We start from the raw sequence: 27,721 nt of genomic DNA, 5'->3' as shown, positions 1-27,721 counted from the left end.
AAAAAAAAAAAAGCAGTTGAGTTAAAGCTGGGCGAAAACGGCGACCTAGATTATTAGTTAAGGAGGCTCTTTGGGACCACGGTCCACACCACCTGGAAAGGGGAGGCTTCTCAGCGAGTTGGACTCCGAATTCGAGGCGGTCCGAGAACTGGTTCTGGGAGGTAGAAACGCACCAGGTGGGAGCCCACGGCGCGGATGAATCCGCGAGGGCCAAGTCCAGGGGCGGGGGCCCCCGGCGGAGGTGGGCGCATGCGGCTGGTTGCTGGGCAACGGGGCGTGTCGGTGCGTCCCCGAGAGCCGGTGCGAGCCCACCAGGCCGCTCAGCCCCGAACGGCCGGTTGGACTCTTGGCCGGGTGTCGGCGACGGTGCCAACTTCCCCGCCACCTGAATGGGAGCAGAGGCGTCCCGGGAGGCGGGTGAGAGGAGGACGCGGACTGGGGCGCGGGTACTTTCGTCTGGGAGGTGTGGAGAGGGGAGGCTGCGGTATTTGGGCGGAGCAGTTGTCTCCTGCGTTCGGCCTCTCTAACCGCCGGGAAAATCAGGACGGAGAATGGGGCTGAGGTTGGAAAAGGAATTGGGGCTGGAAGCACGGAGTGAGGAGGAGCCGGGAGGAGTGAAAACCCGGTGGGAGGAAATAATAGGTATGTTGTGATGACCAGGCTGTGGGGAAAAGAATAAGGGTTAGGAAAGCGAAAGAGGGGGAGGAGTCAGAGGGGCTGTGGGGAAGGTGAAAGGTCACAGAGGAGGGAATTTAATTCCAACCCCTTGACCTTTTCTACTGTCCCTTGACAGGGGCTGGTGGTTTTGGGCAAACATTAAACACGGTTAAGTGACCTTCCCCACTGAGGTCAGTGTGTCTAACTTTGGAATAGGGGGCTGTTTTCCTCAGTGTGGCCCTAAAACTCTTAAGTGGACAGTGGGACACTGTAGGCTTAATTCAGGGGTTATTTGGTGTTAAAGCCACAGCTCCACTGTGAATCTGTTGCAGCTACCACTGCAGGAATCTAAAGGGCTTCATTAGTTCTTTTTATGTTTAATATGCAAATATAGAAACTTAACAAATTGTTTTTTTTCCATTTACAACTTATTAGAGGTATAATTTATTTTCAATAAAATGTACAGAATGTATGGTTGGTATAATGTACAGGTGTACAAGTTGAGTTTTGACAGATGTACACACTTTTGAAACAACTACTGCAATCAAATTAACAGACACTTTTCATTCCTCTGCCCTCTTTGCCATCCACCCCTGTTCTCACTCTCTCCTACTGCCCCCAACCAACTACTGATCTGCTGTGTAACACCATAGGATCGGTTGCATTTTCTGTTAAGTTTATATAAATGAAAGTATACAATATATGCTCTTTTGTGCCTGGCTTCCTTTACTGAGAATAATGATTTGCTGGGATCTTTGCCTTGATTACTGTAGTAAACAGTAAATTTTGAAATTGTGTAGTGTAAGTAAGTCTTCTTTTTTCTTTTTAAAAATCTCTTTAGTTATTTTAAGTCATTTGAATTTTGTATACATTTTAGAATCAGCTTGTAATTATGTTAAAAAAAAAGCCTGTTATAATTTTGATTGGGAATGCGTGGAATCTATAGATCTATTTGGGGAGAATTACCATTTTAACAATATTGAGTCTTCCAGTTTTCAAACATGGTTCCTAAATTTACGTAGGTCTTTAATTTCTCTTAGCATTTTTTGGTAATTTTCAATGTAGAGATTTTGGATATCTTTTGTTAGATTAATTCCTAAGTACTTATGTTTTGGGGGATATTATTTTCCAATTGTTTGATGCTAGTATATAAAAATACAATTGATTTTGTACATTAACCTTGTATTGTACAACTTAAATAATTCATTCAGTAGCGTTAGTAATTGTTTTGTGAGTTCCTTGGGATTTTTAACCTAAAAGTCATGTCATCTGATAATAGGGGCAGTTTTACTTCTTCCTTTTTGGTCTTTATTCCTTTTATTTCTTTTCCCTGTCATATTGCAATGGCTAGGACCTCCAGTACAATGTTGAATAGATGTGATTAGAGTCGAGGCATTTTTGTCTAGTTTCAGCTTTAGGGGGAAAGCAAAAATAAAACATTAACTGCATTTTTTTAAAAAAATGCTCTTAGACTGAGGTTGTTCTCTGTGACTCATAGTTTTCCGAGTTATTTATTTATTTTTTTTATCGTGAATGGGTGTTGGATTTTGTCATGTGATTTTCCACTATTGAAATCATCTTATTTTTTTCTTCTATGTCCTGTTAATATTGTGAATTATATTGATATTTAAATATTAAATCAATTTTTCAATCCTGGGATAAACTCTATATGATCAGGATATATTTTTCTTTTTAAAAAATATTTTTGCATTTAATATGCTAATATTTTATTAAAGATTTCTGCATCTATGTTTATGAGGAATATTGCTATGTAATTTTACTTTTTGAAAAGGATGTCTTTGTCAGGTTTGGTATTAGGGTAATGCAAATCTCAGAAAATGAATTCCTTCCTCTTTTTCTGAGAATATATTTTTAAGGTAGTATTATTTCTTTCTTGAATGTTTGAGAGAATTATCTGGACCTGGAAGTTTCTTTGGGGTAAGATTTTTGGTAATTAATACGTTTATTTAATACAGTATTTAGATTTTCTGTTTCTTATTTTAATTTTGGTAAGTTGCAGTTTTCAGAGATATATGCATTTCATCTAAATTATTGGATTTGTTGGCATAAAGTTATTTGTCATATTCTCTTATTATCCTTTACTATCTTTAGGATCTGTCGTGAAAACCCTTTTATCATTCCTGATATTAGTGACTTTTGTTCTCTTTTATTTTTGAACAGTCTAGCTAGGGGTTTTAAAAATTTTGTTAATGTTTTTTAAAGAACCACCTCTTGGCTTTGTTAATTGTCTCAACTGTATTTTTGTTTTCTTCTCGAGTGATATATGTCTTTATTCCTTCTATTTACTTTGGGTATATTTCACTCTTTTTCTAGATTCTTATTGTAGAAATTTAGGTTATTGACTTAAGGCCTTTTTTCTTTTTGATTTAAGCATTTAAACTCTAATTTTCCTTCTAATCACAGCTTTAGCTGTACTCCACACATTCTCACATATTATATTTTCATTATTTTTTAGTCTAAAATATTTCCTAAGATTTAATAATATTTTAGAGTTCCATTTTATTATCCATTGACTTTTTATTACAACTTTTTCTATTTTAAAAATTGTTTCTCTAGGAATTACAGTATATGTCCTTAACATTTCATAGTCCGAGTTAATATTGAATTAGTTTACAAAAAATGTGGAAATCTTAACAACTGTAGTTCCCTTACTTGTCCCCACTCCAGTCTTGTTAGGTGTTGTCATATGCATTATGTCTGTGCATGCAAATACCCAACAAGACAATGGTGTAAGTTTTCATACAATTCAAAAATGAAAATATGCTTTTTTTAAACTTACCCAGATGTTTTCTATTTCTAATCTTCTTAATTCATTCCTGAAGATTTGGGTTTTCCACTGGTATAATTTCCCTTCAGCCTGAAGAACTTTCTTTAGCATTTCTTGTAGTTTTAGTCAGCTGGTGAGTAATTCTCTTAGTTTTTCTGCATCTGAGTATGCCTTCATTTTACCTTCCATTTTTTTTTCAAAAGAATATGCTTGCTAGGTATCTAATTCTGGGTTGACAGTTTTTTTTTGTCTTTTCGCATGTTACAAATCTTGTTTCACTGTCCTTTGGTTGCAGTGGTGTTTGATAGGAAGTCCATGGTCATTTGAATTATTGCCATATAATTAATGCATTGTTTTTCTGTTTCCTTCAGTATTTTATCTTTGTCTTTGGTTTATAGCAACTTACATGTGATTTTCTTTGACTTTATCCAGCTTTGAATGTACCAAGCTTACTATTATCCCATTTCTTAGCAAAATTATTAAAATGTTTGTATATTTCCTTTTAGACTTTTTCATAAATTGTAAGTATGTGAACAGAGCTTGTTTCTACCACTAATATTTCAAAAGCAAACACTGTTTTCAGAATATTTTTATTTACCTTGCAATGCTGAAGATTTTACTAGATGAGATAGACTGTCCTTGGGCTTACATGTTTCTTTTGGAACTGTGGTGCTGCGTATTGGAAGTTGATGTTGGTAGGAAATTTAGGAAGTGAATTGAGATGATATTTGGCCATAGGCCCAAGAGAACCTAAATCTTGTCCTTAATGGGTGACTCTTCCCACTGAATTGACAGTGACTATACATAGGAGGAGGTCAAAGACAAATAATTCATATAACCAGCTGGGGCTTTGGCTCCATTTCCCAACGTAATACTCTGATGGGCTAGGCCTAACATATGAGTCCTTCCCCTGTGTCAGGTGTTTCTGTAGCTTGGAACCAGGTCATCTGGTGGTCTGCTTTCTTTATTTCCACTTGGGTTACAGCCTAGAGCACAGTTTTGGATCTTCTGTTCTAACAGGCAGAACAGCCACACCTGCAAGAACCAGTAAGCAACCTGTTTCAGAGTCAGGAGAATTCACATGGGTAGCCCTCCCTGGACCTTTAGCCCTTTTGGGCTGAGAGGTTCCTCTTTGTTTGACCAGACCTTGTGGAAGAGAGAAGACTGGCTCTTGGTCTTTCTATCTCACTGCTCAGACATTGAACCTCCTGGTAGAGGAGGAAGGAAAAGGCACAGAGTTCCAATAATTGAAAGGAAGAGGAGAGTGGAATTATTGCTCAGGTTGCAAAGATTTCAAGCACATCCTGTCCCATTTTAAAGTGTAGGGTAAACAATCAATCTAGATTGTGAGCAGCAGGTGTGACACTGTATGTAGATTAATACTTCCTCCTTTCAGGACAGCTATATTATTTTTCCTTGAGTACCTCCAGACCAGAACTGGTCTCTTTCTTTTAATAAGTTGCTACCAAAAAAAGAGAACATATTATTTTGCCGTGAGATTGGATGCTTAAAAATCATTTTGTAGTGTTAAGAGGTGGGTGGGGGTAATAAAGGCACCAGTTTTGATGGACTTGAAGGACTGGCTCATTTAGCATTGAGCTACCACCTACCTTGAAAACACAATAGACGTTCTATTTCCTATTGCTTCATTTTTACATATAAAGAACAACTTTCCTATGAAGAGCTTGAGGGAATATACTGAAAAGTGTTAAACAATGAACACTTGTTAAGCTTCAGTAGCAAACCAAAAGCCTGGGACAAGCTGGGAAGGAATACAAAGGAGGAACTAAGAAACAAAAGGGAAGTGCAATTGAGAGAGTCAAGTCAGATTCCCATCAGGTATTAATGTGTTTCTGGTCTGTGCTCTGTTCCAGTTACTACCTTTCAGTCTTTTGTAGGAAGAAATGCAGATGGTGTCAGTGTGAGCGTACTACCACCTGTGCAAACAATTAACAGCCAAAACACTATGGGGGGGATTATACAGCAATTTTTAAATAAGAGAACTTCCTTATGGGCTTTATAAGTCATTTCTAATGTTCATATACTATGGCTGGGAAAAGGGGCAACAGATTATTATTTTCACTTTGTAATATGAAATCTTGTTACAGATAGAACTGAGTTGTTCAAGGTCTATTCAGTAGTGGAACTGGGTAGAGAAAGAAAGCCTATTGATCCCCAGATGTCATATAGCAGGGTCTTGGATTTGAGAACCAGCAGGGGATATTTTAGAGATTAAAAGCATTATGACCATATTTAGAGGCTAAATAGGATGTTTTCTTCATATTGCCCATACTACATGATAAATGAAGAAATCTAATTGTAAAAATAACTTTTATCAGTTGATATAAATAAATTCAACCAAGAAATGTGGACAGGTGATAAGCAAGAAATGCAAAGTAACATGAGAAAAGTATTTCTTTCCACATTTACGTCTTAAATCCATTTTATTTTAGTGTGTGGCATAAACTGAGGTAATTCCCTTCACTACCCACCCCTGCTCCCATAGTCAACCCATTGCCTCAGCACAATTTATTGAATAATTCTTTTTTCACCAATTTAATGCTGTTTTTCTAATATAACCCATGTTACTCTTAATTCTTTTGCTCAGTCTCTATGTTGACTCCACAGTATTTTTAGTTCTTTTATCTGTATGAGTTTTAATTATCTTGTTGGACAAGTGCTCCCTCATTTCTCTTTTTCAAAATTTTGGCTAATCTACCCTGTTTATTATTTCAAATGAATTCAGAATTTCTTTTCAAATATCATTTTTAGATTTTGATTATGATGGCAATAAACCAGTACAGAATTTTGGGAAGATGTGATAAAGTTAAAACATTTGGTCTTCTCGCTAAGGAACATTAACTGTCTATTCAGTCAAGTCTTTCTTTTAAGTCCTTCAGTAAAATTAAAGATTTTTATTCATACACCTCTGTTATAATCCTAAATAGTTCTTTAGTGCTTAGATTTTCTAGATAGATAATCATATTTGCAAATAATGATGATATTCCAGAGCTGTTTCTACTTTATTATTGTATTTTATCTTCAGTGAACCTTGGCCTTGGGTTTTCTAAGAAATAAATAAATTAGTTTTTCTAATTCATTATTTTCTGCTTTTATTTTCATCATTTTACCCTTATTTCTTGACACTCTCCTCCTCTTGGCTTCTGTGGAACTGACTTCACATGTTCTCACCTCTGTGACTGCTCTTGCCCCTCCCACCTCCCACCTGTGAGAGTGCCAAAGAGTCTGTCTTTAGTCCTTCTCTGCTTATATTTCCTGTTAGCCTGGCTTTTGGTAATGATCTCAGAGCTCTCAAGGTCTCACAATTCACTGATAATCATAGAGAGCTGGCTGTGTTGAACAGCATACCCTTTTTTTAAAAATTGTGATAATACACATAAAATTTACCATCTTAACCATTTTTAAGAGTAGAATTCAATGAATAGCAAAAGCTCTATTATGCACTTTGTTATGACCAAGACTTCATCAAAGTGACTCAAAGCTATTTTATGAAGAAGCTTTAATTGCTCCCATTTATTCCTAATCATTGGCCAGATCCTATCAGTTTTACCTTCTACGGTGTTTTCACTCTCCTCTGTTACAAAACCCAGGCCTTAGGCTCAAGTTATGGAAGCTCTTCTTTGCCCTCATTCCCTTTATTTTTTTCTCCCACTTAATATTTGTATCTCCCAAGCACCAGATCCTATCAAGCCACTTTTCTGTGAAAAGTTTTTGAATGGTTTCCAGTAGCCCACAGAAAAAGTACAAACACTTGGCATTCAAGGCCTCATGATCTCGCTGCAGCCTACCTTGTGACTGATCATCCCTCTCCCTTCATACACTCTGCTCTGTCTCTGGTGACATATTGAGGCAAGTAAGCTGCTAAGGGATGGGGACACCTGGGACCAACTGAAGAAGAAAGGAAATTGCAGTCCTGCCACAAGAGTAGGGATTTGGCCCTTGTATTACCAGAGCCTTTTTTTTCCCCCAGAGAAACTGCAAATCTGGATTTTTATGTGAAAAATCTCTCAATTTAAAATTGCTGGCTATGAATTAATATTTTTGGAAAACACTGAGCATTTGAAAAACATGTTTGCAGGTAGGATTCAGGCCACAGCTGACCTCTTCTTTATTCTCATTAGAGTTACTTCAGATTTTCTACGCCTGTGTATAGTGGTTGCCTGGAAGTGAGGTGCTACAGTCTAAACAAATGTTAAAATAAATCCAATAGGGGTTTCGGAAACTCCCACTATAAAAAAGTTACTGATTTAAAGATATGTCATTGTTTCTGTGGGAAGGCCAATAGTTGGATTTAAAATGATACAAACAAATACTACCCAACTCGTGCCTCAGGAAGTGTTCTACCATGAGAAGCTTTTTAAAACTGAAATTGTATTTATCAATAAAAATATTGTTATTATATATTAGTGTATTGTTATTTTCCCAGGACAAATTAGACAAGATGTCCACAATTTCAAAGCGTTTTGGACTGAAATGCAAAGAAGAATCGTACATCTTTAAAGAGCTTGAGAAGGTTCGCAAGGAGACTAAAAAGGATTTTCTCCAATTCAAGCAGAAGTTGGCTTCCAAACCGGCTGTGGGTGAAGTCATCTCAGGCCTCCAGGTCCCCAGCCCGGCCTGGCAGGGGGAGAAGGGGAGCGCTTCCCACGCCGGGCCCCTCAAGCCACCAGGCCCCCCTCGGGCTAAGGGCCCTGCGCCCCGCGCTGCGGCCCTCCTGCAGCAGGCGCCCCGTGGCGCGGCGCTCCCCCCGGGCCCGAGCCAGGCGGCCGCTCCCGGGAAGACCCGGCCGTTCCGCCCCCAGGACTTCTACTTGCGGAGCTCCGCGTTCCGGCGGCACCCGCCCCAGGAGAAGCCGCCGGTCATCGCTTCCATGGCCGGCACGTCCAGACCTGTGGTCCTGATGCCGCCGCCTGCGCCCAGTGGGAAGGCCCGGGCGCGCCAGGGCCCGAGGAGCCCCCGACCCGCGGGCTCCAAGCCGGTCCTCCTCCCGGCCCGGGAGCCGGCTCCTCTCGCGGAGGCCCGCAGAGCCAGGGAGAGGAAGGGCAGCTCCCTTTCCAGCGACGACGGCGATGCGGAGGCGGCCGGCCTGCAGAGGAGAGTGAGGATTCGCACCCGCTCCTTACGCGAGGGCCTGGGCGGCGAGCCGCGGGGGGCCTTGGGGCCGGTTTCCAAAATCGACCGCGAGAGCAACGCGCCGAGCGACGCGCGGGAGGCCGCCCCGCAGCCTCCGCAGGCCCCGCAGGCTCCGCAGGCCCCGCAGCCCTTGCGCGCGGCCCCGACTTCCATAGAGGAGATCATCGTCTCGCTGCAGTCCGAGGCCCAGCTGGCCTCCGACCAGACCATCAAAGAACTCATCCAGAGCGTCCTCGGCCAGAACTACGACATTAAGATGGAAGTAGGTGAACCAGGAGAGTGGTGTTTCCCTGGGTAAATGCAGCTTTAGGATAGGTACATAAAATCTTTCAGTGAGTACAGTGTGCTACAAGCTAGACCAGCTAGACAAAATGCTGCGGTGTTATTCAAGTTCTTTGAGTTTTGAGTTTTCCATCGAGGGAGGGTATCATCTTTTCAAAGTGAAAGAAATTGAAAGCTGGTCCCAAGAACTTGAGTAGTACATCACTGATAACCTTCCAAAGTCTTCCCGATTATTTAGTATGGACATAACCGATGTTTCGTATTAAAAAACTCAGTCTTTTTCTGTATCATTGAACATTATTAACTGTGAATCTATATCCTATGATCAATGTACTACTATTAAGAAGTTGAATTCATAAGAGTTGTGTAATATTTTTAGTGAAAACCATTCTCTTAAAATATCTTTTAAAAATTTACTTTCTAGGCCTTCCCAATTATAGAGATCATAAGTGTTTCTTGTGAGCCAAGCACTATGGGACATGCTTTGTGTGCATTTTTGTCCCCAGAACAACCCTATCAGGTGGATACAGTAAGAGCCCCATTTGACATAGGAGCCTTCCAAGCTTTAGTGAGGTTGAAAGGATTGGCTCACTGTCCTGCAGCTAAGGCATGGCAGAGCTGGGATTCCACTCCAGCCAGTCACACCCCAGTGAGTGGACTGGAACCATGCCAGGACCATCTATTTGTTGATTGTGATGTGTCCCCAGCAGGGAGCAAAGCTAGATGGGGTAGAGGTTTAAGATATTTTCTTCATTATGTAGCCCTTGCTCTGACATGGACATTTAAAGTGAAAATAATAACAGGGGAATCTGAGTCCCACACAGAAAGACAGGGAGGGAAGGAGGGAGGTAGAAAGTGAGAGAGATTTTTGAGAATGGCAATGAGAATGACAGTAAGAGAGAAGAAGATTCTTTTACTGTTCTTGGCTGCAGTGCCAAACCTCTTGTTAGTACACAGAATACTGCTGCCACATTATGTCTTTAAAATAGTTTCAGCCCCAGAATATACTCTTGGCTGTGATTTAAGCAATGTGATCCTAAAGCCCATTAGGAAAACAAAAACATGTAAGGACAAGAGTCCCCAGTGTTGTCTTTGACCTAATGTTTGTTGGCAGAATAGGACAAATGTTTTCAATTAAGACCCACACCTCCCAGCAGTTACTGAACAAGATGAGTGTGACTGCTCAGGCCATCTCAAAATGGGTATTTCTAATTAGGTTTTCTGTGGGTCTGATAGAAAAAGGAATCAGGGGTGCACTTGGAGAGCCTGGACAGAGAGAACAAAGGCCTCAGTGCCTGCCCTGTGAGAAGGAGTTCTGTGACATAGTGAAGGGACTTGACACAAATAAACTGTTAGAAACTGGCTCAGAGGTCCTGTACAGTTGGGGAAGGTCGCACTTTTAGAGCAAGGGCCCATAAGAGCAAGCACATTTTGAAGGGTTCAAATAGAATAGAATATAAGAAAGTAGAGTATCAAATGAAGAATGAACACTAGGACAGTGAATTCTGTTCTTCCTGGTATTCCATTTCCCTTGTGTATCCTGTTTTGGTGCTTTAGTTACCCGAGTTGTTTTGTGCAGGAGAGTGGCCTGGAGGATTAGGGCCAGGAGTCAGGGGCACTAGCCCCTTGTTCCAATACTTGGCCAGTATCAAATGCCTCAGTCCCATCCTTGCCTCCCATTGTATTGACTTTTAATGTAGCTAGATTTCATTCTTGCTTTTTAAATTCTGCTCCCCCCACCTCAGCAATGCCAGAAGATGGAGTTCTGCATTATTTTGAAAGAAGGTGGTCTCAGAAGTTTTATTAGGGCGAGAAGGGAACATGGGGAATTTGTCGAAATGGCTGTGGCTGGGTATGTGAGAGACAGCAGTGAAAATGCAAGTGTAAAAGTGGTGTCAAAATTCTGATTTTAAAAATTCTTAAAATTAGAGTAATAAGGGCATTTGTTGTAAGCATTTGAAGTTTATATGAACAACGGTCTCTCCATGATAAGCAAGGAATATGATTCTTCACTTCAGACATCTTGACTTGTGCCAGCCCCTTGACGGAAAGCCAGAGGATAAGACGGTCTTGGCAGGGTGTGCTGTCTCTGTTTAGAGCTTGGGCAAGGCCCTTCCAGACCTAGCATTCAGGGCACCACAAACAATTACACAGACCAAAAGGTGCACAGGATACCTGAAGATTAAACTTAGCTGTCAAATATAGGTCAAACATCTAAACCAGGGTTTCTCAACCTCGGCACTTAACTTTTTGGTTTGGATAATTCTTCGCTGTGGGTGGTGGTCCTTTGAATTGTAGGATGTTTAGAATTATCCTTGGCCTTTACTCATTAGATGCCAAAAGTATGATACTCTTCCCACCCCCCCGCCACCCCAAGTTGTAACAATCGCCAAATGAGACCCTGGGGAGAAGGGAACAATCGCTCCCCTCTCAGCCTCCTACCTAGCTGAGAACTGCTGGCCTAAACAGTATGCATACACCATGGCAGGAGAGACAGAAGTGTTATAGGTCCTACGTTTGTTTTGCCGAGGAATTCAATACTGTCACTCACAAAATACATTCTAATTACATGAGACTGGCGTTCAGAGACTACTCTCCAAATGTTGATTGAGGATAAAGGAGTCAGCCTCTCCTTGCTTCTGTCATGTGTAGTTGTTTTTGGCCTCATAACTCAAAAGAAAAACAGCTTACCCTGACCTAATTAAGGGGGAGTTCATGTTCCAAGGTCTCTTATAAACAAATAATGTACAGCTCACAAGTAAATGCTTTATCATAAAACTTACGCCGACTTTCACTTCAGGGAAGATGAAATAGGTGTACTTTTCTTATTTCTGCTGCTAATTACAACTAAGTACAAACCCTGGACAACGTATGTAAGACAAACATGAGAAGACACCAAAAGTTGGAGAGAAGACAGACTGGCCAAGGATTTGGGGATTCAAGGAATCATGTAGTGATGAGTTCTCAAGTTTTCTTTTTGTCTCATATCTGCCAGACTTGGAGCTAAAGAAGCTGGTAACCTAAGACTGCCAGTGGGTGTGGACAGAAAAAGCCCCAACAAAAAACTTGCTCTCTTCAGCTAAAGAATCAAGAAGCCTAGCAGGACAAAACTTCTAGACAATAACTGTGCTACTCTCAGTAACACTGCAGAAAAACCTATGGCCTTATCCCCAGTGCCACCAGCCAGGGCTGAGTGGGGAGCCTAAACTTCCAGTCTCAGCAGGCTGTAACAAGGTACTCCGACTCCCTCGCTAATGATGTGGTGTCAGTGGAGAGTCAAGACTTTCAACACCGCCCAGCAGTAAAGAGGCTCCCTCACCCCTTTCTCTATGGGATCCCTGGATGCTATTTGGGGAACAGTAATGAGACACTCATATCCCTCCCAACCAGTGTCAGTAGAGACCTAGGGGGAGCCAGAACTCTTACTCTCAACCATCAGTAACAAGGAGCCCCTTACCCCTGGTATCAACAAAGGCAAGCTGGGAACTTGGACTGCTACCCATACCTGGCAGTAATGAGGCTGCCTCTGCTCTCCTCCTCCTGCCCCTACTAGAGCAGTTTCAGAGGAAGCCAGCTAAAACAGAAAGTTTAAGTAGGATGCAGACTCTCATAATATGTTCAGGTTTTTATAGAACATCACTTGCCATACCAAGAACCAGGAACATTTAGACCTGAAAGAAACAAAGACATTTGATACCAACATGACAGAGATGTTAGAATTATCTGACAAAGATTTTTAAGTGGCCTTCAAAAAAAAAAAAAACAAAAAAAAAACTCTAATGAGCACACTTGAAACAATGAGAAAAAAAATAGAAAGTCTTAGCAGAGAAATAGAAAGTCTTAGTAAAGAAACACAACATATAAAGAGGAACCAAAGAAAAATTTTAGAACTGAAAAATAGCTTTGATGGATGGCTCACAAACTGAATGGAGAGGAGATAGTGGAAAGAGCCAGTGAACCTGAAGATACAGAAATGCAATTTACTCAGTCTGAGCAACAGAGAGACAATAGACTGAGGAAACAAATAGATCCTGAGGGACTTGTGGGACTATAACTGGAGATCTAACCTTCATGTCATCAAAGTCCTGGAAGCAGAGAGAATCCCAAACCAAGGAAATCCAAACCAAAGCACGTAATGGTCAAAAGTTTTCAAAACTAAAGGAAAAGAAAAAATCTTGAAAGCAATGAGAAAGAAACAATGTGTTATATATAGGGGAAAACAACCTGAAATGACAGTGAATTTCTCATCAGAAACTGTAGAGGCCAGAAGGAATGACACAGTATTTTTCAACTGCTAAAAGGAAAGAATTATACCAAGAACTCTATATCCAATGAAATTATCCTTCAAGAATGAAGGAAAAATCAAGACATTCTAAGATGAAGGAAAGCTAAGAGAATTTGTCACTCACAGTCTTATCCTAAAAAGATGGCTAAAGAAAATTCTCTAAACAAAAATGAATGATTAGAAAAAAGGACTTGGAACAAACACCAGGCAAGGAAGAAAGAACACAGTAAACAAAAACTATGGCTGAATATAGTACACATTCTTTCTCCTCCCGAGCTTTTCATTGTATTTGATGGCTGATGCTAAAATTATAACATTGTCTGATGTGATTCTAAATGTGCATAGAAGAAATATTTAAGACAATTATAAGCAAAGGAAGGTAAACAGGTAGAAAGGGAGATAAGGTTTCTATGCTTTATTCTAACTGGAAAATAACAATACCAGTAGATTATGATTAAGTTATGTGTATATATAATGTAATATCTGGAGCAATGACTAAAAAAGCTATACAAAGAAAATTCACTCAAAAACACTATAGATAAATCAAAATAGAATTTTAAAAATGTTAAGTAACCCACAAGAGGGTAGGTAAAAGTAAACAGAGAAGCAAAAAACAGAGAACAAAAGGAATACAAAAAATAAAGTGATAGCTTCAAAAACATATCAATAACTACATTAAATGTAAATGGTAAATATACAGATTGAAAGAGAGATTGGCAAGTGGATTCAATACATAACCCAACTATATATTGTTTACAAGAAACTTCCAGTATAGTGATTTAGGCAGGTTGAAAGTAAAGCATGAAAAAATATATCTGGCACACATTATTCGAAAGAGGTGGCTATATTAATTTCAGATAAAGTAGACTTCAGAAGAAAATGACCAGAAACACAGTGGGCAGTATAATGTGATAAAAGGATCAATCCACCAAGAAGACAAAGCAGTCCTAAATGTGGATGAACCAAATAACAGAGCTGAAAAATATATGAAGTAAAAGCTGAAAAGAGAAATAGACAAATCTAAAATTATAGTTGAAGATGTCAACACTGTTCTTTCAACAGTTGATAGAAGACTAGACAAATTCCCCAAGGATTTGGAAGAATTCAACAACACCATCAACCATCAGGATCTAATCAGCATTTATAGATCACTGCACCCAACAACAGCAGAATACACATTCTTGTCAGCTCTCCTTAGGACGTATACTAAGACATATCAGGGCCATAAAAATGAACTTCAGTAAATTTAGAAGAATTGATGTACAGAATGTGTTCTCTGACTATAATGCAATCTAGAAACTAGTAACAGAACAGTAATAGGAACATCTACAAACACTTGAAAACTAAACAATATAGTTCTAAGTAATCCATGAGTCAAATAGGGGAAGTTGCAGGGAAATAAATACTGAACTAAATTAAAATAAAAATACAAACTATCAAAATTTATGGGATATAGGTAAATCAGTGCATTTATCCTAGATAAATGAAAACTTACATTCAAACAAAAAATCTGAGATGAATAGCAGCTTTTATTACTTAATACCAAAAACTAGAAATAACCCAGATGTCCTTCAAAGCATAAGTGGATATATTACTCAGCAATAGAAAGAGATGAAGTACTGATACCTGCAACAACTTGGCTGAATCTTCAGAAAATGATGCTGAGGCAAAAAAAAAAAAATCCAATCTCTTAATGTTACATACTGTATAATTCCATTTTGCAACATTCTTAAAATGGCTAAATTAATTATAGGAATGGAGAACAGATCTGTGGCTGCCGGGGGTTGAGGACGGGCTTGGAGTGGGGGAGGGTGAGAGGAAAGCATGTGTAGCTTTAGAAAGGCAACCTTTGGGAATGGGAAATCTTTGTAGTGATGGAAATGTTTTGTATCTTGACTATGTCAGGTCAGTATCCTGGTTGTGATTTTGTATTATAGTTTTACGTGATACTACCATAGGGGAAAGCTGATAAAGGGTACATGGGATAGCTCTGAGTTATTTGTTACAAGTGAATATGAATAGATAATTATCCCAAAATTGAAACTTTAATTTCAAATGTTATCAGATTCTTATAAAAGTTTATGCTTCTTTTTACACATTGGAGGAGGAAACATAAGGAAACAATAATAAATTCCCTTCATGCCCTCTTTAACTCCCCAGTAGCAATCAATATTTGTTGTTTATCCTTCTACACTTACCATAATTCTTTAGTACAAATGTGTACACATACATACAACACACTTAGGTTTTTTTTGTAATAAAAATAAGAACATATGGTAAGCATTATTTTGCAACTTACTTTTTGACATGTCAGTGGAAATACATCAATATGTATAGTTTCTAATTTATTCTTTTAGATAGCTGCGTGTTATTCCATAGTATGTAAACATTTCCGTGGCTCTTTACTTTTCAAATTTCATCTTTCCCTATTCTAGGAACAAATTTTTGCTCATTGGAGGTATAAATCAGGGAGCATACCAGGATCTGGGCAAAGAAAAACAATCTGTTGTTTGAATGACACCAGTACAATTGGGAGGGACTAGTTTGGGCAAATCTTTTCTCTTCAAAGTGACAGGTTTATTACACTTTTTCTCTTACACATTCCCTTTGTGCAGTACTTTATTGTTCTCATAGATGTAACAGCTTAAACTTAAACTAGTACAAGTGATATAATGATTAAGAAGTTTCTTGATTTAGTTTTTTTTTCTGTAAAGTTTTAACGTCTGTCAGATAACATTTGGATACCTTCAGTGAATACAAAATGCTTATGTATTTAATTTTCATTCATTTTTAAAAGGTGAAAAATAAGATATTTACATTAGTTCTTGAGGGGAAATTCCTATTCCTTTAGCTGGTTTGGTTTTAATAATAATTTTGAACCAAGCTAGGAACTGCTCCTTTAAAATAAACTTATTCTTTGTTGGGTACAAGTCCAGTTTATTTTCCATGGAGTTTTTTTTCAAGACTGACGTACAGAGTTACTTGAAAAATGGAATGCTAATTTATTGCAGAATTCAGATGTACTTTTTTCCCCCTGATTCTTAGTACACATACTGCCCAGCAATGATTTTTTTCCTTTGCTTGTTTGTATAATAAAATCTCTTAATTTAGACTATAAAAGACAAAAGCATTTGAACTTTGAAAGTGATCCATATAGTACAGTTTGAGTACATGTGAGGTAAAGTGAGGAATTTTTAAATGTTAGCAAAATAATTGCTTTTTCTGGCTACTTCAGATACAATTATTTGGATATTTAGGATAGAAACATTTCCCCTCCGTGGATTGTTACTTCAATACATAACTCAGTTTTAACTTTGATTTCCTAATGTACATCTTTTTTAATGCTTTTAAATTTTAAGGACTAGTCCAAGGGCTTAGATCTCTGATTTCATTGGGAGTTGAGGTGGGCATAGCCGATGAACTGCATGTTTAAAATCCAGCACAACTTGCCATCTTAAAATTGTAGAATTTTGGTCCATTTTAAGAGTAATTTTTGTGATGTCTTCAAGTCATGATTTTTATCTCTTGTGTAAAATGAGAGGAAAGAGTTTATGCAATTTAAAGCAGTTTTTAAAAATGCAAAAATTGATATAAGGATTTAGAATATGGCTACCTTGACAGCAAATTGAATTGATGGAGTGTCCTAGTTAGGTTGCACATTGACTTATTGTACATAGGAAGCTGTTTATTTTTTATCACTGAGAACTATAGTATTTGGTTGTGATTTAAGTCAGTCATTCTGTAGCTGTAAATAGCCTGAAGCTAGGCAGCTGTATGCTTTACAATGCTTGTTTTAAAGCATAGTAGATAAACTTGTGGGTTTTAAGGGTAGGTAGATAAACAGTTTTGATAGTAAAATCAAAATCCTGAGAACTAGGCAGCCACAATCATGTTTAAGCATCTTTCATCCCAAATAGAAGCAATCTAATAGACGGTGTAGTGCATTACCCAGTTGTGCTGAATATGTGTGTCATTTTGGGGAGAACATTCTTTTACAAGTACCTGATTTCCTTAGTCCACTGTAAAGGGCACTGAATCTTGGTCTCACTATAGTGGAAAAGGATAGCTTGACAAAATCAGCCATATTTATTATTTTTGTGAGTTTTTATAATCATAGTAGACAAAAGGTTAAATTCTTAGTCTATTGCATTGAAAAGGGAAATAATACATTCTAATTTAATAAATTTTCTTTTACATATTTTACTTTATTTTTATGTATTTATTATATGGAAAAGAACTTTCACAGTCCTTTGGTAAGTTTTTCCATAGTATTTCCTTACCCTCATTTTTCATTAAAATAGTGTCTGGAGCTGGAAGGTAACCTAATTAACTTTGTATTATAGATGACAAAACTGTAACCCAATGAGAGAAAGTGACTTTTGCAAGGCTGTACAGCCAGTTAGCATAGTTGAGACCAGAACCCACTTAGTTCGTTTGGCTTCCAGACCAGAATCATTTTTATTCTTAGTACATCATGTTGATGGCACTTCCTTTCCCTCTTTCGCCCCATCTTCCCTTCTTTTTTCCCTCACTGTCTTAAGACCTAGACCCCAGGTATCCAGAATTATTTCTCACTGTGATTTCTCCCCTCTCATATCTCTGTGATGACTCTGAATTAGTGAGAGGACCATCACACTCTCCCATCCCGGGATGGGATGGCCACCTATAGCCTATTGCTAGTGAATTCTGAGCCCAGTGCACTTAGGCTGGGGAAGGTCAGCAAGAAGCAAGGATTGGTGCTTACAGAGTCCTGTGGTGGAGGCAGAGATGTTAGGTGTGGGATGGGAATCAGGCTAAGATTGTGTCATAAAGTGAACGAATACAAGTGGGATGGATTACAGGTAGTGATGACATTAGCAGTTGGTTATGTGATCACTGATCAGTTATACACAGTCAAGTACTCCTGATTCTGCCAACTTAGGTTGCTGTTACTATGAATAGAAGATGAAATCTCCATTATCTACCATCTTCCATGGCAGAGTATCAGACTGACCCACTTCTACTTCATTTTATTAGCTTTATTTTATTTTGAAATCTGTGCTATTCTGAAAGTGAAGACATGCCTGCAAATACTTTTTCTCTTCTTAGTCCAGTGGCATAGGTTATGAGTTCCCATCCTTATGGGGAAGGAGAGCTACTTTTGACATACTCGAAATCTTAGTATCTGTCATGGGTTTGGGGTCTTGTTGAGACTCCTCGACTTGAGAGGATGGAGTGTGTCAGTGGCCATACCAGGAATTTGCAAAAGCCAGGAGGAAGAGTCATCGCTTTAGATGTTATCTAAGTAAGGCTGCAGAGTTATCATGATCACATGGTTAACTCAGATTTGACCAGTCTTGATAATGAGTAAAATCCTCTGTGCTCTCCACCTCTCTTCCACCTTTTAAATTGGTGGTCTATCTTCCCTTTAGATCTCACAGATAAAACAGTAAATAAGATTCCTGCCCTTTGCTTGGCTTACTACAAATTTATTAGGCACACAGGAGAAGATTATAATAAAGCCAGACCTCATCATTTTAGCCAGATTTCCCCTCAAGAACATCTCTAGTATCAAGCTCTTCATCTCTTGATCATTGGAAGTAGGGTTCTGAAGAAATTAAAGATTGAGACAGCTGAGACGCTTTTCTTTGTTCTGATTTCATTATGCTGTTGAGACCTTCCTAGATGTACAGTCTTTGACAATCAATTATTACTCTGGAAAGTGATTATTAGACAGTTCACAGAATTACGGCTTTTTATGCATGACTCCTATTCTGTTGCTCTTTATGGTTAAATGAAAAAGCTTATTAAATATCCGTCTACAATGGAATCTTTGAAAATGCTAAATGGAATGCATAATTCATATAGGCTGTCACTAGTACAATGCCAAGTCAGTTTAGCCAAATATCAAGTAACAAGGAAATGGGAGTAAGTGGCAGTCCCAATAGAACTAGTTCGAGGCAGCTAATGGGTGCAGATAATCAGAAAACCCCAAATAACAGTGACTTAGACAAGATAGAAGTTTATTTCACTTGTAAAAAGGTCATGTAAAAGGTAATGTAGGACTGATACAGTGTTTTGCAGTTGGGGGTTCTGCTGTCTTACTGCTTGACCGACTGTACCCCTCATGACTAAGGTCATCTCAAGGTCCACAGTATGGCTGCTCTGGCCATGACATCTGCACTTCAGCCAGCAGGAAGGCTTTGAACAAGAAAAGCATGTGTCCGAAGTTGCCCACCGTTCTGTTTATAATTCATGAGTCAGAACTTAGCTACATGACCACATCTAGCTATAAAAGAGGATGAAAATAAAGTCATTATTCTGGGCAGCTGTGTAGCAAGGTCCACATTCTGTTACTATGGAAGAGGGTAGAAGAAATACTGAGTGGGTTTCTTTCGTTGTCTCTATGGGTCATGCACTTTCTATGGAGACTTCTGTAGCTCAAAGAGTTATTCCCTCTTCTGGGAAAGGTTTATTGAGCACCCACGATGTTTAGCATTGCACTAGGCACTAAGTATTGAAAGATTTTGTATGTGACACATTTTTTAGCTTTTAAGGAGTTATGTAAACCTAAGAAGAGAATAGCAGACAATGGAAACTGGTGGAGAAAGCCCTGGAATTGCAGTGTGATGGCCTTGTTAGAGATCCTTGACTTGTAATTTATTTGCTCCTTAAAATTATCGGTGCCTCAGTTTTCTCATCTGCACAGTAGCGTTAATAATACTTATTTTACAATACTGTGAGAGTAAAATGATCTTAAATGAAACAACACACATTAAGTACACTGCAGATTTTAAAGGCTCTTAGTATGTATTTCCACACTGCCTCCCAGTAAAATTGTCACCTACATTCCCACAAATAGTGAGTACCAGCCTGTTTCCCTACATCCTCATCAGAGTTGTGCATCACTGTGTTTTTGAATCTTTGCTAATTTGAAAGGCCAGTGGCTTTTCAGTACTTTTCACTTGTGGAAACCTTTCTTCAAAGAAATATTCAGTGAATGTTCAATATCTCAGACATTCAATAGCATGGCAGCAGTGTGTCAGTTGGGAATGAGGGAGCTGGAACCTACCTGCTAGATTCAGGCTCCTACCAGCACATTCTTTGACCCTTAAGACATTCGCCTATCCATTCAGTGTTCTTGGTTGCCTATTATGTCTGACACCCTACCAGACACTGGGAAGTACACAATGAACAAACGAAGTCCCTGCTTTCTTGGGACGTATGTTCTAGGGACAGGAGGCAGAGAGTAATGTCTCAGGTGGCAATAAATGACATAAGGAAAAATAGTGCAGGATAAGAGAGAGAGAGCATGATGGGGCAGAGAGATGTTTAAATGAGATGGTCAGAAAAGGCCAGTTAGAGAATATGGCATTTGAGCAGAGGTCTGAAGAAAGTAATGGAGCAGGTCATGCACTACAAGTGTGGGGGAAGATCATTCTAGGCAGAGGGAAGAAACATTGTGACCCTCCAAGGTAGGAATGTTCCTGCGGTATTTGAGGAACAGTCAGGTGGAAGTCTTGAGTGGGGTTATGGTAGAAGAAAAGTCAGAGAGGTAGCCAGGAGCCAGATCAGCCAAGGTTTTCAATACTATCAAACTCAGCACTCCATTCTCTTTGCATTTACTTTGCATATATTTTGCCTGTTTTACTCTCCTGAGACCCAATTGATAGATAATTGTCACCTACCTACCCATGTAATATAAAAAATTAATACAATGCCCTATTTGTAACATAAAAAATGAGAGTGACTTATAATTACATTATAAATTCTTCATAATAATTTGTAAATAAAATAGAATATATTAATATATAATATATACTATATAAATCAATATATACTATATACTATATAATAATATATGATATATTCTATATAATATATAGTATATAATGTAAATAAAATATATAATATAAATAAAAATATATTTATCTAAATTTAAATAAAGAATATGAATTATGTAAAATATAAAATATAATAAATAAAATTAGACTGCACTGGGAGACATAATGAAGTTGTTAGCTGCTTTTGTCTACTGATAATGAATGTGCTTTGGGTAGAAATATAAGCAGCCATAATGTATAAGAATGACCAGAAAAATAAAAAGCAGTGCATGTGGCAGACTAGACTTATGTGTATATGATAAAAGAAAATGGGAGCTAACCTTAAGTGAAGTAGGGACGTATGCTGTGACCAATTAATGACTTCTGAAATGGAGAAAATGAGCTAGGCCTCTTTATATGTCGTGTCAGAATAAATCTCTCTTGTGACATAAGACAAAGTGACAAAGTATTTTTAAAAAAACCATTATCTCTGAACTTGAAATTTTTTTAAACATTTTTTATTGATTTATAATCATTTTACAATGTTGTGTCAAATTCTAGTGTTCAGCACAATTTTTCAGTCATACATGGACATATACACACTTATTATCACATTTTTTCCTCTGTGAGCTACCATAAGATTTTGTGTATCTTTCCCTGTCCAACTTGAAATTTTAATATGTGTCAGGACACAGTTTCTGGAACTTAAAAAGAGCTTGCAAGCCATATCTTTTGATAGATGATGAGACTACAGGATGGACTGGAAAAAAGAAAGTAATACAAGAAGACATGGAGAAGTAGACCATTGTAGACAGTATGAGAGTAAAGCAAACAAAAAACCCCAGGCCATTCAAAATTAAATAAATAACTTCAACATGTAATATTCACGACAAATTTATCATCATTTTGCTAAAATATTTTAAAATTATATAGATTGGTAATTATATAATAGTTAGAACGTTTCCTTTATTAATTAAATATTTATTATTCACATGTTTCACATGTCTCTACTAAATTAATTATGTTTGGTTCTCAGTTTACAAAATGAGCTTCATGTATCCTTTGTACATGTTTGTATTCAACTGCTAACGATGCAGAATCAAACAAATGTGTTGTTCTGGTAGGTAGATTACTACTAGCACAGTTGCCTGTGGTTGACCGGGTATTCTAAAATGGTAAGGAACTCTTGTTGAAGTTTCCAAGAAAATGAAGTACAGTCTTCCTTTGATTGAGGAAGTAGTTGCGTTCCTATAAAATACAGTGTGGGTTAAATAAGGGGAATATTTTGTGTTTAAATATATAAAATGGAGTTCAGTTCTGGTCTCAGATAGTTATGTTTTTCACCCACAGGAAAGCCTTCCAGACATTTGAAAAACTTATGTAGGATATGGGGCATTTTTTGTTTTGTGGGACTGTCCTGTGAACCATGGGATCTCTAGTACATCTCTGGCCCTTCCCTGCCCACTAAATGCCAGCAGCACTTTCGCATTGTGACAACCCCAAATGCTGCCTCCACCACTCAGGCTATTTATAAACGTTCCCTAGGGAGCAGTGTCATCCCTTCTGAGAATTATTGATGTGTAGAGTGCCGTAGAACATGGTAAGAACTTTGGATTTCACTCTGAGTGATGTGGGAGGCATTGGAGGGTTTTGAGCAAAGGCATGACATGATCTGACCTTGTTTTAAAATGATCATCTGATTACCGCGTGGACAGGAGATTACAGAGGTGGGAGTGGTGCAGGAGGGAAGACTAGTTAGACGCCTATTGCAGTAATCCTTGTGAGAGATGATGGCGGCTCGGGCCAGCTGTGGTGATAGTGGTGTAAAGAAAGTGAGAGGTGGTCTCATTGAGCATGCATTTTGAGGATCACTTATGAGTTGAATGTGTGGAGAGAGAAGAGGCAAGGATGACTCCATGGTTTTTGGTAAGTGAAGCTAACTAGTAGAATGTAATTTTCATTTTCTGAGTTGGTGAAAACTAAGGGTGAGCCAGGTTGTGGGACTGATTTTGGTTGGACATGTTAAGTTTGAAATGCCTAATATACTTCCAAGTGGAGATGTTGAATAGGCAGTTACTTTTAATTCTAGGGGTCCGTGGGGAGTTTAGGGATGGAAAGATTGGGAATCATCAGGGATTAGGTGGCATTTGAATTCATTAAACTTGAAGAGATAACCAAGGGGAGGAGTGTAGTTGGAAAAGAGAGGAAATCTAAGGACTGAGGGGTCCACTATTATATAGAGCTAGAGAGAAGAGGTAGAATGAACAAAAGGAGCTAAGAAGAGCCAGGTGTAGGAGGAAAACTGGGAGAAGGGGTCTTGGAAACCAAGTGAAGAAAGTATTTCCAAAAGGATCTGATAACTGTGCCAAAATCTGCTAAGTCACGTAAGATGAGCACTGTAAGGTTTAACTACACTGTTTTAACTATTACATTTGACTAGACACACACATACACCCCTGCCTTATAGATTTTATTGCTCTTGTGAATGAGAGTTTTTCTATTTACATTTTCATATTGTTTATTATTACATTGGTTTTATTGTGTTGATCATATATCCCATAACCTCTCTGAACTCTCTTACTTGTTCCAAGAGTTTGCCTGTAGAATTTCTTGTTGAATAAAATTTGTGCAGAATGGAAGTTGTGATAGTGAGCAGCCCTATTTTATTTCTGACTTTAAAACAAAAGCTTGGTTTTTAGTTTCACTACCAAGTATGATGTTTACTATAGCTTTTTGATAGATAATTTATTTTGACTTCCTTTCTCACCTTGCTAAGAATTTTTATCATTAGTGAATGCTGAATTTTATTGAATTATTTTTTGCTTTTTTAAGCTGTTGTTGCAATATATTAGTTCATCTGAAGTATCCTTGCATTCTGGGAAAAACATTCTTGTTTATGTTACAGTATGCTTTTATACACTGAGGATTTCTATTAGAGTTTTTGCATTTATGTTCATACATGAGATTGTTGTATACTTTTTTTCTTGTACTATCCTTGTCCATTTTTGGTATTCAGGTTGTACTAGCCACATAAGTTGGATGCCTTTTATCTTCTTCTATTCTCTCAAAACAGTTTGTGTAAGAGAGAGGTTATTTGTTCCTTGGAAGTTTGATAATTTTCACCTGTAATGTTGTGGGTGGTGTCTTGGGTAAAGAGATTTTTAAAAAATTATCTCAGTTTCTTTAAAGATTATTAATTTATTCAGGCATTCAATTGCCTCCCTCCCCCAGGTCAATTTTATAATATGCATTTCTAGATACTAATAATTTTTATCCAAGTTTCACTGCATTTATTGGCATGAAGTTATTCATAGATTATTTCTTCTTATTCTGTGGTTTAGTCTTTTGATTTTATAGTTGAGGAATCTGTCTCAGCATGTACTGGATATGAATCTCAGTCTCCAAACAAAGATGTGCAAGAAATATGTCTGTTTCTCTAGAACTCAGTTTAGTCTTTATTTGGAGTTCCCATTCCATCAGGACCACGGAAATTTGGTCTTAAGCAATTTGGGGATTTCCCATCCCCATCCTTGGGCTATTTATAGAGTTCCTTAAGATTACATCACATACTCATCTCTGCTGGGACATCCATTCTTCCGTCCTTTGGTTCACTTAAGTCATGTTGGGAAAAGGAGTCTTTTGAGCTGCCCCAACTTAGCCATGTGAAAATGGGCCTTGGGCTTGAGTGCTTCCCTACCAGAACGTGAGTCCTCACAGCTTGTGCTTGGCTTGCAGCCTTGTGTGGAAATATCTTTTCCTGTTTCAGACACAACGAATACTTCTTTGTTCTGCTTAAGTGTGTGTGTCACATGGCACTTGGCCACCTCATTACTATGTTTGTCCCCTGCGGGGAGGGGGCGGGGCTCTTTGTTCTGCAGCGCAGGAGGGGTGTAGGAAGGCCTGTGATCCTGCGTCGGCTGTCGGGAGGGACTTGCTGGCCATGGCAGACCAATGGCTACTAGTGAAGCTGGTCTTATTCTGTCTCCTCTTCATGTAACATTGTTCTCTCCAGCGCTTGACTGTGTTGTTTTCCTTGGAGACTCCAATACTTACGATGCAGTGGGCAGAAGAAGACTTCTGCTCCCTGTGATAGGCACAGATGCCACTTGCTCAACAGGTCTCGCCTCCATCGTCAGTCTCCACAGGTCCCTGCTGAGTTGCCCCTTGTTCCTGTCTCTAAGGCTCCTTCAGTTTCTCCAGATTTCCCATCTGTGTTTGCCACTCTTGGGCATACAGAAGTCATTTTTCTGTTCTCATGCTATGCTGGAGCCTGCTAGCACTCCCTCATGGACATTTTTTCTCAAAGATCTTGCTGCTTCTTAGATTCTCCATGGGACGTGGTCTCATATCTTTTCTGCTCCCCATTCCTACAAACACATCTACCTCCTGTTTCCTTTGGGCTTGCCCCTGGGGAGCTGAGTATGAGCCCCTATCCCAGGGACCCAGTCGCGTCTATGTTTTCATAACCTCCTCACAAACTTCTTCCGGTCCAGGAATTCAGTTCTTTCTAGATGTAGAGGAAGGGTGCATTACTCAGGCAAGCTCATCTTGTTTTCTCCCAAATCAGTTGTTATTGTCCTGTGTTCTGTTCCGCAAGACTCCCTGGTTTTTGAAAACTGAAAGCTGGAAAAAGACTCTTGTTTTATCACTTTATATACTACAGTAGCATCTTTGCTTGAGACCATGGGCCCAGAATAGCCAAGTTGAATAAAGGGAGGATATTGGGTATGTGGATTGGAGGAAAACATCAGTGTATTCTTCAAAACTGTCTCTTCAGACCCTCACTTGACAGATGAGGAGACAGTCTCAGAGAAACAACTGACTTGCCAAGGTCACATAGTTAGTGGTGAAGCAGAGAGACCAAATTCTAGATCCTCTAACTACTACTCTTGTGTTCTTTGATGTTATATATTGTCTTAACAGTGTGGAGTTTATGCTCTACCACAATATATATTTCACCTAGATTTTAAATACGTTGTAACTGCCATCATGAGGGTCCCATAGCAAATGAACTGCTGTATATGCTGAATTTTCTTAATAATTATGGGTTCAAGACAAGTATGCCCTTTTTATTAGCATCATGCTCTAATCAACTGAGCTCAAATATGCCCTTTTTAAATGTTTGGTCTTCCAGTAGAAGCATTTTATAAAATCTGTTATAGTTTTTTCCCCTTTTTAAAAGTGGGTGGTACTTGTTCCTCCTTGCATTCCCACTACCTAGCTTAGGCATGGAGGTGCTAAGTTAATCCTTTTCTTGAGGAAAGGACATCATTTTGGATGTAAGTTCCTTATACTACGCTATAACACAGTGATGCCCATGGTCTTGTTGGGTGAGTGAAGTGTTTGTCCCACACACTGTATCCATCTGTGTTTTGCGTTCTTTTGTTTTCTTTTTATAATTTTTGTTTCCTCCTTCTCATTAGGCTGACAGCTGTCTCTGTTTTGCAGTCAGTACTTCAGTATGCTGTAAGTAGCCCCTCTCCCACAGCTCTCTTCCTAATATCTTATTTCTATTCTGCCCTAGGCTTTGAATCTAGGTAAATAAGCCTGGTAATATTGTTTGTAAAGTGAGAGTAAATAGCCTCTGAGGAAGGGCCTCCAGAGCTTTCCTGTGGGAAAGTGTTTGAGCTTTGTCCGCCCGCTCAGGCCTTCGCTGACATCTCTGCCTGCTCGAAGGCCTTTTTTGCCTACATCCTGCTTTCTGTCTAGGTTAGATCCGTGAGGATGCAGGATATCTGCACAGTGAACAGGTGAGGAACAACTGCTTTGTTTTTAATCTTATTTTCTTTATTGATTCAGAGATACTATAAAAATATTTTGAATTTGAATAAGCCATATTCTTAGTAGAGAGCTATTAACTGGATAGTTGCAAGTTAGAATAAAAATAACAACCACAGAACCACAGACTACCTTTGGGCCATTTGATTATTTAAGATGCAAACTATACTGCTGACCTTGGGGGCTTTTTGAACCACAGCTGTCAGTTTAAACAAAACTCTAAACCCAATTAAATTTTTGTTGGATGGGGTGCTAGCTTGAGAACTGGTTGGACAGCTTTTAAAACTTAATGATGCCGTTCTTCACCAGAAAATAAATAGAAGTACTAATACTTGGTACATATATTCTTTAAGGCTAACCATACGTTGGTCAGCTTTATCACTTTTTGGAAAATGGAGAACAATTTCCTGTACACAGATTTGTTGTAATGTTTGCAGATTTTCTTCACGTAGTTATTACATTTAAAATTGAGGTGAAGCTGTTTTTTCCCAGACTCTTCTCCTCTCCTCCGTTTTCCACTCCTTTTTTTCTTTCTCTCATTCTTTCCTTCTCTCTCTTTTCCTGTCTCAATTCAAGTTGTTCTTAGTTCCCTGTCACTATACATTTGAATATTTAAACATACTCAGCCTTATCAATATTCTCTTGGCCAACAGAAGAAATTAAATCTTTATATTTTTTCATCTGTGATTAATTTTTGGGTCATTTAAGAGAACACTGAGTGTTTAGTATGACTCAAGCCATACTTAACTTCGGGTGCAAGGCTGAGGTCAGTCTCGGCTGGGTGCAGAGAATGGAGGAAGATAAACTAGAGAGGCAGGCAGTGGTCAGCCTGTGGTCATGGGAGAGAGTTTAGGTCTGACTCGATGGTATTGGGGGTCTGCTCCCCATCAGGCCATGCTGGCACTGCTGCCAGGTAGTCTTTCTAAACATTCACTATCATGTCACTCCTCTGCTTAAGCTTAAGAGATTCTACAA

At 38.8% G+C, this 27,721-nt stretch overlaps 1 protein-coding gene across 1 annotated transcript in view; it reads left to right on the top strand.

Annotated features, from left to right (window-relative positions):
• The window catches only part of TTC6 (tetratricopeptide repeat domain 6), a 160,962-nt gene continuing 133,241 nt past the window's right edge, over window positions 1–27,721 (top strand). The window contains exons 1-2 of the mRNA XM_074365615.1: window positions 1–417; window positions 7,893–8,861. Of these exons, the coding sequence (XP_074221716.1) occupies window positions 196–417; window positions 7,893–8,861 (1,191 nt within the window). The 5' untranslated portion in view covers window positions 1–195. The remainder of the gene's footprint in view (window positions 418–7,892; window positions 8,862–27,721) is intronic.

Source organism: Camelus bactrianus, chromosome 6 (genome assembly GCF_048773025.1).
Source record: "Camelus bactrianus isolate YW-2024 breed Bactrian camel chromosome 6, ASM4877302v1, whole genome shotgun sequence".
Lineage (NCBI taxonomy): Eukaryota > Metazoa > Chordata > Mammalia > Artiodactyla > Camelidae > Camelus > Camelus bactrianus.
The sequence above is the reverse complement of the archived record's forward strand: the minus strand, read 5'-3'. Positions and strand labels throughout refer to the sequence as shown.